The 14,543-nt window shown below is 37.6% G+C and overlaps 1 protein-coding gene across 1 annotated transcript in view; it reads right to left on the reverse strand.

Annotated features, from left to right (window-relative positions):
- The window catches only part of FMN2 (formin 2), a 386,045-nt gene that overhangs the window by 246,600 nt on the left and 124,902 nt on the right, over nt 1-14,543 (reverse strand). The window contains exon 6 of the mRNA XM_066383454.1: nt 13,156-13,300. Within this exon, the coding sequence (XP_066239551.1) occupies nt 13,156-13,300 (145 nt within the window). The remainder of the gene's footprint in view (nt 1-13,155; nt 13,301-14,543) is intronic.

A 14,543-nucleotide genomic window follows, 5' to 3' on the forward strand; every position in this document is an offset into this window, starting at 1 on the left:
GGGGGAGAGACTGTAGTCCAGTTTCATTCTTTTGCATGGGGCTTTCCAGTTTTCCCAGCACCATTTATTGAAGAGGTTGTGTGTTGTTGGCCCCTTTATCAAAAAATATTTGACTATATATATGTGGTTTTATTTCTGGACTTTCTATTCTGTTCCATTGGTCTGAGTGTCTATTTTTCTGCCAATACCATGCTGTTTTGATTGTCGTGGCCCTATAATATAGTTTGAAGTCAGGTATTGTAATGACCCCAGCTTCATTATTTTTCTTTAGGATTGCTTTGGCTATTCGGGGTTTTTTATACTTCCATATAAATCTGATGATTTTTTGCTCTATTTCTTTAAAAAGCGTCATTGGAAGTTTGATGGGAATTGCATTAAATTTGTATATTGCTTTGGGTAATACAGCCATCTTGATTATATTTATTCTTCCTAGCCAAGAACAAGGTATATTCTTCCATCTCATTATATCTTTTTCGATTTCCCTTAACAATGGTTTATAGTTTTCATTATATAAGTCCTTTACATTCTTTGTTATGTTTATTCCTAAGTATTTTATTTTTTTTTGTTGCAATCGTGAAGGGGATTATTCTTTTGAGTTTGTTCTCAATTGTTTCATTGTTGGCATATAGAAAGGCTATTGACTTCTGTATGTTAATTTTGTATCCTGCGACCTTACTGTATTGGCTTATTGTTTCTAGTAGTCTTTTTGTGGATTCTTTGGGGTTTTCGATGTATACGATCATATCATCTGCAAAAAGTGATACCTTAACTTCTTCTTTTCCGATATGGATGCCTTTTATTTCTTTGTCTTGTCTGATTGCTCTGGCTAGAACCTCTAGTACCACATTAAATAACAGTGGAGAGAGTGGACAACCCTGTCTTGTTCCTGATTTAAGGGGGAAAGCCTTCAGTTTTGTGCCATTTAATATAATGTTAGCTGATGGTTTATCATATATGGCATTTATCATGTTGAGATATTTTCCTTCTATACCCATTTTGTTGAGAGTCTTAAACATAAAATTGTGTCGTATTTTCTCGAAAGCCTTTTCTGCATCTATTGATAAGATCATGTGGTTTTTGTTCTTTGTTTTGTTGATATGGTGTATTACGTTAACCGTTTTACGTATGTTGAACCATACTTGAGATTCTGGGATGAATCCCACTTGATCATGATGTATTATTTTTTTAATATGTTCTAGTATTTGATTTGCTAGTATTTTGTTTAGTATTTTAGCATCTGTATTCATTAGAGATATTGGTCTGTAGTTTTCTTTTTTTGTGCCATCCTTCCCTGGTTTTGGTATGAGGGTTATGTTGGCCTCATAAAATGTGTTTGGAAGTATTGCTTCTTCTTCAATTTTTTGGAAGACTTTCAGTAGAATAGGAACCAAGTCTTCTTTGAATGTTTGATAAAATTCGCTGGTATAGCCGTCAGGGCCTGGACTTTTATTTTTGGGGAGGTTTTTAATGGTTTTTTCTATTTCTTCTCTACTGATAGGTCTGTTTAGGCTCTCTGCTTCTTCTTGACTCAGTCTAGGAAGGTTGTATTGTTCTAGGAATTTATCCATTTCTTCTAGGTTGTTGAATTTAGTGCCAGCGAGTTTTTCATAGTATTCTACAATAATTCTTTGTATATCTACGGTGTCCGTGTCTATTTTCCTTGGTAAGTCTTGCCAAGGGTTTGTCAATTTTGTTGATCTTTTCAAAGAACCAGCTCCTTGTTCTATTAATATTTTCTATAGTTTTTCTGTTCTCTAATTCATTTATTTCTGCTCTGATTTTTATTATCTCCTTTCTTCGGCTGGTTTTGGGTTTTCTTTGTTCTTCTTTTTTAGTTCCTTAAGGTGTGAAGTTAAGTGGTTCACTTGGGCTCTCTCTTGTTTGTTCATATATGCCTGAAGTGATATGAACTTCCCTCTTATCACTGCTTTGGCTGCATCCCATAGATTCTGATATGTCGTATTGTCATTTTCATTAGTCTGTATATATCTTTTGATCTCTGCACTTATTTCTTCTTTGACCCATTCATTTTTTAAAAGTATGTTGTTTAGTTTATACATTGTTGTGGGATTTTTTTCCTCTTTTTTGCAGTTGAATTCTAGTTTCAAGGCTTTATGATCAGAAAATTTTCTTGGTACAACTTCAATTTTTCTGAATTTGCTGATGTTGTTTTTGTGGCCCAACATATGGTCAATTCTTGAGAATGATCCATGTACACTGGAGAAAAATGTATACTCAGTCACTTTGGGATGAAATGTCCTGTAGATGTCTATCATATCCAGGTGCTCTAGTGTTTTGTTTAAGGCCACTATGTCTTTGTTGATTCTCTGTTTGGATGACCGATCTAGAGCTGTCAGCGGTGTATTGAGGTCTCCAAGTATGATTGTATTTTTGTCAGTTTTTGTTTTAAGATCAATAAGTAGCTGTCTTATATATTTTGGTGCTCCTTGGGTTGGTGCATATATATTAAGAATTGTTATGTCTTCTTGATTCAGTGTCCCCTTAGCCATTATGAAATGGCCATTTTTGTCTCTGAGTACTTTTCCTGTCTTGTAGTCAGCATTATCCGATATGAGTATTGCTACACCTCCTTTTTTTTGGATGTTCTTTGCTTGGAGTATTGATTTCCAGCCTTTCACTTTGAATTTGTTTTTATCCTTGTTACTTAGATGAGTTTCCTGTAGGCAGCATACAGTTGGATTTTCTTTTTTAATCCATTCTGCTACTCTGTGCCTTTTTATTGGTGAGTTTAATCCATTTACATTTAGTGTAATTATTGATACTTGTGAGTTCCCTATTGCCATTTTATATCTTGCTTTCTGTTAGTTTTGTGTCTTGTTTGATCCTTCTCTTTTGTTTTTCTATCTTTTGTTTTTATTTGGTTGTATTCCATACATCTTTCCTCTGTTGCTATCTTTTTTAAATCATGTGCTTCTGTGCTGGTTTTTTCAATGGTGGTTACCTTTGAGTAATGAAAAGGATCCCTACCCTGTTTGTTGTAGCGAACTATTTTGTGAGTACTTTTGCACTCCATCGTCCTTTGCTACTGTTAATCTCCATCTTCTCCCCCCCCTTCTTTTTGTTGTTGTCACAGTTTAAATTTGGTTTTATTGTGTTCTTCTTGGAGCTTTTACTTGTGGCTCTGTTTTTTTTGTTATTTGTATCTGATTGGAGAACCCCCTTTAGTAATTCCTGGAGCGGGGGTTTTCTGATGATAAATTCCCTCATCTTTTCTGTATCTGTGAATGTTTTTATTTCTCCTTCATATTTGAAGGATAGCTTTAATGGGTATAGTATTCGTGGCTGAAAGTTCCTCTCTTTCGGGACTTTAAATATTGGGGTCCACTCTCTTCTAGCTTGTAGAGTTTCTGCTGAGAAATCTGATGATAATCTAATGGGCCTTCCTTTATATGTTGTATTCTTCTTTTCCCTGACTGTTTGAGAATTTTTTCTTTGCTGTTGGTTTGTGTCAATTTCATTATTATATGCCTTGGAGTAGGTTTGTTGGGATTAAGAAAACTCGGAGTTCTGTTTGCTTCTTGAACTTGAGGCTTTAATTCTTTTCACAGGCTTGGGAAGTTCTCATCTATTATTTGTTTGAGTATGTTCTCCATTCCATTTTCTCTCTCTTCTCCCTCTGATATACCTATTATTCTTATGTTATTCTTTTTAATGGAGTCAGATAATTCTTGTAGGGCTATCTCATTTTTTTTAATTTTTGAGTCTCTTTCTTCTTCTCTCTGTTGTGCCTCAAGTTGCTTGTCTTCTATTTCACTAATCCTCTCTTCTATCTGACCTGTTCTATTAGCTCAGCTTGTTACTTCGTTTTTCAGCTCGTGAATTGAGTTTTTCATCTCTGTTTGATTTGTTTTTATAGTTTCAATTTCCTTGGACATATATTCTTTGTGTTCATTGAGTTGTTTTCTGAGCTCCCTAAATTTCCTTTCTTTGTTTTCTTGTATATCTTGAAGGATTTTTAGGATTTCTATCTTGAATTCTCTGTCATTTAGCTCCAAGGTTTCCAATATATTAAATTTTTTCTCCATAGATTTTTCCTCATCTAGCTGTGTTACCTCTCTTTCTTTTGTATCCATGATATTCGATTCTCTCTTCCTTAATGGCATCTGAGGGTGGTTTTGTTGATAGTATTAATGAGATTTAACAAAGAATAAAAAGTTTAAAAAAATAAAAAATCGAAAAGAGTTGTTTTTTTAAAAAAATTAATAATGAAATAAAGAAAAATAAAATAAAATAAAAATTTAAAAAAAAGGAAATTATTGCCCCCCTCCTTTTTTCCTCTCCTCTCCTCTCCCCTCTTTCTTGAGAAAATCTTGTGGTGAACTGTGAATTATAACAAACAATGACTGTGATGGAGGGCCTGAATTGGGGAAAAGTAATAAAGGGGCAAGAAAAAAAAAAAAAAAAAAAAGAGGGTATGGACCCACAAAAAGCAAATAAGGAAAAAATTTGGGTCAAGAATAAAATGATTTGCGTTTAGGTGTTGGTTGTCTAAGAGTTATGATGAGAGGAATAAGAGGAAAACAGAAAAATGGGGGGACAAATTAAAAAATTACTATTGTATTTAGTGGAACAAGAACTAGATAAAATGGAGAGCCAGGGATAGGAGCACTGCTAGTGAGTTAAAAAGGTGAAGTAAAAACCCCCCAAAATTCCACAAACATAAGTTTGAGTCCCAGATAAGATAATTTGTTTGTTATTGAGGTTTGAATGAGAGGAGACGTAAAGGAAAAAGGAAGAAACTAATATAGAGGGAGAAAAGAAAGAGAGAGAGAGAAAAAAAGAGGGAACCACTAAAAGAAGAAAAAAGAAAAAAGAGGAGAGAGAGAGAGAGTTAAGGGTTTTGGAGTGCAACCCTCATAGAGAGAAAGGAAGAGGAGAGAAAAGATAATGGGAGATGTAACACTTATGGGTAGTGTAGTTCAAGGAGAGGAGAGAGTAAGACCGGCAGAGAGTTAATCGGCCAAATTGGAGGAGGAAAAAAAGTATCAAGAAGGAAGATAAGAGAAACAAACGAACAAATATAATAAAATGGGATAGGTTATAAAGTCTGCAGATTATTCTTGATTTTGAGAGGTTATCTTCTTGCTTTTTCTTTTCTCTCCCTCTTCCTGGTCGGTGACTCTGTACCCCGGGTTCTGCCCCTTTGGCACGCTCAGGTAGAGGTTTGCAGTTGATAAGTCTCTATGGCAATGTCATGTATTGTGCTTCAGTCTCGTTGGCAGTTGAGGCTCATTAGCATTTCTAGGCTCCGACAGTGAGAGAGTCCGTGTTCCTGGAGCCTTTCTCCTAGTCTTTCCTTCGTCAATTAGTAGCCTGATAATCCAGCTATGGGGTTGCTGCTGCCTCTGCCTGGATAGTAAGAGGCTCAAAGAGCTGGCAACTCCCCACTCTATTTCCACGCAGCACAGGGCTCTGGGTAAGGCTCAGTCAGTCAGAGCTGCTAGCATAATCAGGCGGGCTTTCCGCCCACTCAAAGACCACTGGCTCTGCCACTCTGTCTGGTAACATAGGCGGGCGCCCACTTCCGGGGCGCTTGGAGGAAACTCTCCTCACTATCTGCGTGCGCAGACCAGGATATCCGGCCAGCAGTCTCACGCTCTGAGTGAAACCTCCAACCGTATGGAAAAGTTGCAGCGTTGGAATTGGCTCTCGCTCCGTCCCCGTGTGCAGCTTTTGCAAGGAGCTGGGGCGGCCTGAGATTCCGCTTTGGCCCACACAAAGGCCCCTGACTCTGCCCCTCTGTGCGATAACACGGGCGCGCACTGCCGAGGCACTCGGAGGAATCTCTCACTCACTATCTGCGCGCGCAGACCAGGATATGAGGCCGGCCGCGTTTCCCTGTGAGTGAAACCCCCACCAGCACGGAAAATTTCCACCGTTGGAATTAGTTCTCGCTCCCTCCCGTGCGCGGCTTTCCCAGGGCGCTGGGGCTGCCCAGAGATTCTGCTTTCGGCCCACAGAAAGGCCTCTGACTCTACCTCTCTGTGAGGTAACACGGGCACCCACTCCCGGGGCTTAGGAAGAAATCTCTCGCCCACTAACTGTGCACCGACCAGGAGATCGGGTAAAATGGCTGCCCCGCTTGTCTTTCTTTGTTTGGGTTTGGTGCGAGTGTTAGCTTGTATTGCCCGGGTTGCCACAGGATCAGTTTTTCATCGGCTTGGATCTCCGTGCCACAGCCTGGTTCGGCTGTTTGTGCCGCAGCCTGGATCTATTCACCCCCTTTGCCCTCCTCAGTTTCTATATTCACAGTTACCAGAGAAAGCCGCCCTGTTTAGGTTAGTGAGAAAGGCGGAGCATTTCTTACTCCCTATTTCCTTTGGGGTTTGGTTATATATTTAGCCAATTTTTCACTCAACCATACCTTCGGGTGTATTGCGAAGCATCTGGAGGCTCCAAGTATAGGTTTTTCTGTTTCTGGTTGAAGATCTTGTTGAGTTTTGGGGGAGATTTATCGGTATCGCTTCCTACCCCGCCATTACTCTGACGTCATCAGGTAACGCATTTTAAATGAATGTTCCAAATAACCCTTTCTTCAATGCCTACCGATCATGACAATCAGAACCATTAAAATGCTTCTTTCCTATACACAGCAGAATCTTAACATATGAATGAATATAACAATATATGAGTACGAAGCCCAACGGAATTAACCTTCCGCATCATGACTACATTTTGTGCAATTCCTGGGTACAATTAATCAAATGTAATTTTCTTAATAATCTACCAAAGTCAAAAATCATTAGCATAATTACACTTCCTTTTAATTATGCCATTTAGTCTTATTTTTTAGTCATTTACTTAGAAGAATAAAAACAATATTTTGGCTAAAATATTTAAATAGAGGTTATTATTGTTGTATTATCTGAATTGATTGGGTCTGTTCTACAAATAGGTATAAGAATAGCATCTTCAAAAAATAATAAATCTTTTAACAACTAAAATCCAGATTCCACAAAACCTATGTTTGTCTAGGAATACTTTAATATTTTGATGTGGTTTTCTATATAAATACATTTTTAAGCCTTGCAATAGAAATGTAGTCTATTAAAAACAGATGTTATATTAAAAGTTACAAAGTACCAAATTTTTATTATGTATCCCCCAAACAAATCTAAATTGTGTTATTATAAGATATTTGGTGCTTTGTACACTATTTTCTTCTGTCTAAAAGACAAATAGAACTGTCCAAATCAACCAAAATTCACCCTTGCCAGCTAGCTACAACAGGAAAAATTAATACCAATATGAAAAAACTAAATTTCTGCTACTAAGATTATAATACAGGTTATAATGTAAATACACATAGCTACTGATTATGATAAAACATTTTTAATTGAATAATAAATATTGCAATAAATAAAAATAAGCAGAGATTCACAAGTAAAATACACAACCTTTTTTCCTTTACAGGCCAATCAATATTACAACAGCAAACAATACTTAGAGAATAGCATACACATCTTTCCAATGCCTCAACACACTAGAAAGAATTATTTTAATGACAATTGCTATTTCTTTCCTTTTCTTTTCTTTTTTTTTATTAAGTGAGAAGCAGAGAAACAGACTCTTGCATGCACCCTGACTGACTAGGATCCCCCTGGCAAACCTGCTACCAGGGAATGCTCAGCCCATCCAGGGCTGCTGCTCAGCTGCTTGGCAACTGAGCTATTTTAGCACCTGAGGTGAGACCATGGAGCCATCTTCAGTGCCTGGGGTCAATTTGCTTGAACCATTTGAACCATAGTTGCAGGAGGGGGAAGGGAAGGGAGAGAGAGAGAGAGAAAGAGAAATTGGAGGGCAAGGGTGGAGAAGCAGTCAATTTTCCTGTGTGCTCTGACCAGGAATTGAACCTGGGACATCTACACACCGGGGAGACGCTCTACTGCTAAGCCAACTATCCAGGGTCCCAACTGTTATTTCATGCATGAATACTTAAATGCACAACATTACATACAACCTTACAGAAGAACATTTGAATAATAAATGCTTCTTTTTCCATTGTAATTTAGAATTTTTACAAACACACAAAAAAAGCCTTTGACAGGTTAGGTTAAGCAAACACAATGCAAAGATTGAACAGGATACCAAATTGTTAATTCTTTAATAATTATATCTGTACTAAATGGGAATTCTAAGAATTCCTTTTATTACTTCCCCTTATAATACATAGCAAATTCAGATATCTATTTTCCTAATCATACTTCCAGAGGTTGAAGCCCAAGGAATAATTAACTATCATGAATTGTTTTTCTCCCAAATTCTGTGGGTAAAGCATTTTAATCTGAATAAAGAGAGCAGAACAAACTCAGCAAGAGATTCATTTATGGTGCATTAAATAGATGTACAAATATCAGTTATGTACTTAAAACCAACACAGTTTCTTCTTATTCACTGTTGTTAACTTCTGTGTGCAAATTTATGTTGTGGATAGCATGCTCTTTTACAGATTTTTTAAAAACATTTCAAGACATTATTTACTTAAGGCATATTTTAAAGAGATGGTTCCTTTTTCTGTCCTGGGATGAATCTAAGTTATCATCACATGACAGCTGGTAAGGTTTAGATTCAGTGGCTGTAATACCTCCATCCCCTGTTTACCTGCCATGCAAACAAATGGCCCTCATTTTTGCTGTTTACCGAAGCTCATGTGTCCAAAGCTCATCTCACTCAGATAAAGATTTATTTCACTGAGTAAATGTTGTATTTGGTGGCATCATAGTGTATGTACTTGTAAAAATCTGTTAGAATATGGAAAAGCCTTTAAAAGTGTCTCCACGTACAACACTATAATTGTAGCCATTTAGCTATTAAAAATATAAGCAAATCATATAAATTTAAATTCTTTATAAGAGGTATGTATTCTATGGACAGCTAGGACAACTGGGAGCTACCACATATGCATGCACACCAGCTGGGTCTCAAACCAGCTCCTTCTAGCCAAGAGGCACTACTCCAATCAACCTGCCAAGCCACAGAGGCCACTTCTATACAAGACTATGTTTCCAAGTTTGAGAGAGATAGTCATTCCATTTCATTCATAGGCACAAACACAGAAACTCAAACAAAATGGGGAGACAGAAGAATATGCCTCAGATTAAGAAAAACAACTCTAATGAAATGAAGATAAATAATTTGCCTAATAAAAAATTCAAAGAATGGGTTCCAAGGATGCTAACAACTCTGAGAACAGAATGGAGGAACTCAGAGAGCATTTCAACAAAGAGTTAGAAAATATAATTAAGAACCAGTCATAGATAAAGAATACAATCACTCACTACAATGATACACTAGAAGGGATGGACAACAAATTAGTTAATATGAAAGAGTGGATTAACGACCTGGAAGACAGAATAATGGATATCAGAACAGTAAAATGTAAAAATAATTTTGTAAAAAGAGGTATAAGGGACCAAAAGAGTATAAGGTACCAAAAATAATGAGTGGCACATGACAAAATACAGTATGCCTTGTGGTTTCCATGGTTATTATTACTGTTGTTATCTTCATAATTACTCTGGTTATTACTAGTATTGCTGCAGATGCTGCTACTGCTCAGGTTAAATTTTGTCCTTATTTGAACACAAAAATTCTGTGGTGACAGAATTATTATCAACGTTAATAATCACTATGTTATCCAAGTGATAAAAGAAGATTGGGCTAAGTGTTTACTAGCTGTAGAGTATTACTTCCAAATGGCTAAGCTTTTTTGAGTACTGATGTTTAAACACTAACTTCGTAGGAGAATGATTTTTCTATTTTCTTATTGAATCCTTAAAAATTGGATTATTGTTCTTAAGTTATTAGGTTGATATTCAATTTGATATATCAGTGTCAAACTCATTTTGTTGAGAACTATGTCACATCAAACTCTGATAAATTCCCATATACCATATCTTCTCAATTAATCTCTTTATGTTTTAATAGAATTCAAAACAAAAAAGGGTAAACTAAGAAGTCGTCACAGCATGTAAATATATGTTCCATGAAAAAAAAAGAAATGGTTTGTAATAAGTTTTTTGAAGAATAAAAAGATTTAGAAATGTAAGATATCCATGAATAGGACTAGTATAGTGTCCATAGAATAACCCTCTTTTTCTTCAGGTCAAAGGGCAAGGTGCACAGCCAAGAAATCTTCTACTATCACAATGGAAATGTCTTTTCTGAAAGGAAGAACAGCACAGGCCCCTCACTGAATACCAGTACCCTTGACCACAGCTTAACTTTCGAGAAGAAGGCAGGTCATAGAAAAATTATGTGGCTATTTTTAGATATTTAAAGAAAAACAGAATTTCTGGCTTTCACTATATATAAAAGTTGCTTCAAATACTCCATGAACATATGCCACAGCACTGAAGGCTATTAATTTCACTGGAAATGAATCATGAGGTACCAAAATGTCTGCACATACAATCAGAATGCATTTCCCATTGGAAGGGGAACAATTTGCATGCATCCTGAAAATATTTTCCTAAAATTTTCCATTTCTCAAGTAGATGAAATGGGTAGATCATTCTTCCAAATGCAACAAAGTTAAATAGAAGTAGGTTTCTACAGCAATATATCACTTTGAAGATTTTTCTCCCTCCAGCACACGGGGAAATATACCTTATCCCTCAGAAAATAAACCTGAAATGCACAGTGCAATACCAAGATCCAGGCCAAGAAGATGCTTAACAAGCTTATAAGGAGTAATGATGGCAACCATGCCATGAAGAATGTTTGCAGCTGAAGGTAAACAGTAGCATCACCATCAATAAGTGTAAAATATGACATTAGCAAAGTCTTTTACCCATAGTTTATAAAATGTCTGTGGATGAAATAACCAATGATGGAGTTAGGCAATTATGTTTACATGGTGTTTAATACAGATGCACTGTTCATACGCAAAGAGACCATCTCGTGTCAACTAGCTCAATTTGAAATTTTGATAAGTTACATAGAAATCTTATTTTAGTAGAATGAAAACTGAATGCTGGCCCTGGCTGGTTGGCTCAGTGGTAGAGCGTCAGCCTGGCGTACAGAAGTCCCGGGTTCGATTCCCGGCCAGGGCACACAGGAGAAGCGCCCATCTGCTTCTCCACCCCTCCCCCTCTCCTTCCTCTCTGTCTCTCTCTTCCCCTCCCGCAGCCAAGGCTCCATTGGAGCGAAGATGGCCCAGGCGCTGGGGATGGCTCCTTGGCCTCTGCCCCAGGCGCTAGAGTGGCTCTGGTCGCGACAGAGCGATGCCGGAGGGGCAGAGCATCGCCCCTTGGTGGGCAGAGCGTCGCCCCCTGGTGGGCGAGCCGGGTGGATCCCGGTCGGGCGCATGTGGGAGTCTGTCTGACTGTCTCTACCTGTTTCCAGCTTCAGAAAAATACAAAAAAAAAAAAAACAAAACAAAAACTGAATGCTTTGTCAAGTAAGTCACAAAATCCTATAGTCTCAAGCAACATATGAGGCATTGTCCTCATCTGTGTTCTTTAAAAGAAAAAGGTAGCAATGGGAGGTAGTTGGGGCAGGGTTTGCTTTTCTGAGTATTTCATCCCTGGACAAGAGACAATCCCATGTCACATCTGCCCATTCATCAAGTGACAACCATGGCTGCTTTAACCTCCTCCCACATTCCTTTCCCAGACAGCTTTTCCATCTCTGATACAATTCATGAGAAGAAATATAATGACTCAACCTAAGAGTGTTATATACAAACATCGCATGGAAATAAATTTTAAAATATTTACCTCCATCAGAGAAAAATGTGGTTTTCCAGTTACCTTTATCCCCTTAACCCTGCTACCTTCACCAAACTGACTATCATGAGATATATGATTTTCTGGTTTTTAATTGTTACTGGGCATAGTCACTGGTATTTATAAAGCCTTTCTCCTTTGGTCAGCTGGTTTATTTATTAAACAAATATCGTATTTATTCAGTGCGTACAATGTGCCAAGTGCTGTCTAATTTAACATAGGCACTGACCTAGGCCACCAGCAACCAGCTGCAATGCAATAAACTGTTCTGAAAATATCAACTGCATAATGTTTGGGTTTGCTTCATTATCAGATTAATAGAAATACCTGGGATGCACCCGCCCACCCATGCAGCTGCAAGTTCCAGGGCGCTAGCTGTCCCATTCAAATCCAGCTCACTCCTGTCTAATGGGAGTTAGTCTGCTTCAAAATAAATATCAATGCGAACAACTCTGGGTCATACATATAGCTACAACTTCTAGGTCAGAGGTTAAAATCTAAGGAATTGTCCCATCTGGGGAGAGTGGGCCAGGGAAACACACAGGCTTCATGTTTCTCTTCTCCCTGACCCCAAAACACTGAGCTGCTAGTCATTCTCTTCCCTCCATGTACCATCCTCCACCCTCAAAGATGTTAAGACATATACCTCTCCCCATTTCAGAGTAAAGGATGAGCATCAATAGCATACCTTCTGCCTGGGGCTCATTATGATAGGGTTTGACTATACTCTCCTGAATAACACTATAGAAAATTTGCAATAGCATTTCATGATCAAGTCCACTAGATGGATCAGTCGAAAATGCTGCTTGGGACTGTTTTCCTCCAAATACACTGTTCTTTCTGTTTTATGACTCAGGTGTCCCAGGATATATCAAAGGATCTATCAGAATAGAATGGAGGTGTTGGAACTGGATACAAGATTTTCTTCCATATGCCAAGTGCCATGTGATTGTTTAGCTATGTTCTACAGAGTACCTGCTTCAGTTCTGATGCAACAAAATACTAAACCCATTATCAGTTATAAGCTACTGGGTTTCCGGCTTGTTTTGCTTTGCCCATGTTTACCTTGCTTCTCACTCATCATAGTACATCTCAGATTGATTTCAATACATGACAATGTATTTCTAGAAAACTCATTTGGAAACAAGTAATTGGTGATATTTTGGGAATATGTAACAGAAGGCTACAAAAAAATAAAATAGCCAGGACATTATCACTTGGTGGTGATCATTTGTTGATCTTTTTGGGATAGAGAACCCACATGTTCTCAAACTCTAACCTAGTATCTGCTGAAGGACTGTGGACTTGACCCAGCCAGAAAACAATTTCAAAGTTTTTTCTAACGGGAAGTTTACAGATATGCCCAAAACACTGTCCAAATTTTAAAAAACACACAACTACTCACTTGTTTAGCCTTGGTCTTTGTGATGGTGTCAGAGATAGGTTTCTTCCTTTCCTTTAGAGCAGTTTTAGAAAACAGTTCCTCAAATTCATGACAATCTATGGATGGCTCTTCAATTTTTTCCCAAATAAGTGAAGCACTGGAGTCTCTAAAGTTAAGCAAAACACCAATTGAAAGAACCCTCACACTGAACCAGGAGATAGCGTGGTTGGCATAAACATAAAGGGGGAAAGCAGAAAAGATGGGCAGCAGAGGAAAACAAGATTGAGAAGTCTGGAAGGAAGAAAGCATCAAAGGAAGGAACAGAAGGGGCAAACAGGGAAGAGGAAGGGGAAAGGGAAAGGCTACTCTATTTTTCTTTATGACCACCATTTGTTTTATCAACCTCATAAAAAAGTTAAAATATCATCAATATAGAATGAAATCTTTGTCTAGAAATAATAATTTCCAGGAATTCTCAATTATCAAGTCAGTGTATATAAAATCATAAATGAAAAAAAAAAAACCCTCTCAGTATGGGCGATCAAGGCAGGAAATGTTTGATATAACACAGTCCCAACTTGACTCGTCAGCTTTGCACATTATTCAAAGGTTAACAAGGAAGTTATCGTATGAACGAGGCGGCATCCTCCATTTCTCCACTACTTCCCATCACGCCATTGTCACCTGACTTCACAGGAATTGCAGATTCATGTAATATCACTCAAAAAGGGTAGAAGCATTTTTAAAGGGGGGAAAATCAGAACAGAAACATTTAATACATCTAGATAAAATTACTTAGGGCATGGTTTAAAATGATGCATCAACATATATAGGTAAGTGATAACTCCATAAAGAATGAGCAATGAAGTTAGAAGTAGTCAAAATATATAGACACTTCTCTCCAATATGCCTCACTGAAGAGAAAAAAATATTAATATAACAAATGGGAATGAGTCTGATGAATATCTCACTTCTAAATCCATGCCACACCACACAAACAAAATTCAAGAAATCACAAAAAGTGCCTTTTTTTTCTCCCTCCAGCACAATCCATAGCCATGTGTCATAGCTCTGTCCCGGAGATCAGAGGACACAGGCTATGAACTATGCATGGATAAGTAATACGCCACCAGCATACCTGGATACCTGGGGGCGGGGCGGGAGTATTCTTTTATAAATATCATTCCCAACTATGATTTCAAAAGTTCACAATGTGCCATTAATCTTCTATAAAAGTGCCACAAAATTCTCAAAGCTAAATAATTTCACACCTATGGTGTGGATATGTGTATTTCTGTGTAGCACATTTGTGTAGAGAAAAACAACTGCAAACAAAATGCAATAGTAAAATAAGACTGTGCCTTCAAAAGGCTGCAAACAACACCTTCAAGAGTCAACTTGTCTAAGGA

This window comes from Saccopteryx leptura, chromosome 1 (assembly GCF_036850995.1).
Source record: "Saccopteryx leptura isolate mSacLep1 chromosome 1, mSacLep1_pri_phased_curated, whole genome shotgun sequence".
Lineage (NCBI taxonomy): Eukaryota > Metazoa > Chordata > Mammalia > Chiroptera > Emballonuridae > Saccopteryx > Saccopteryx leptura.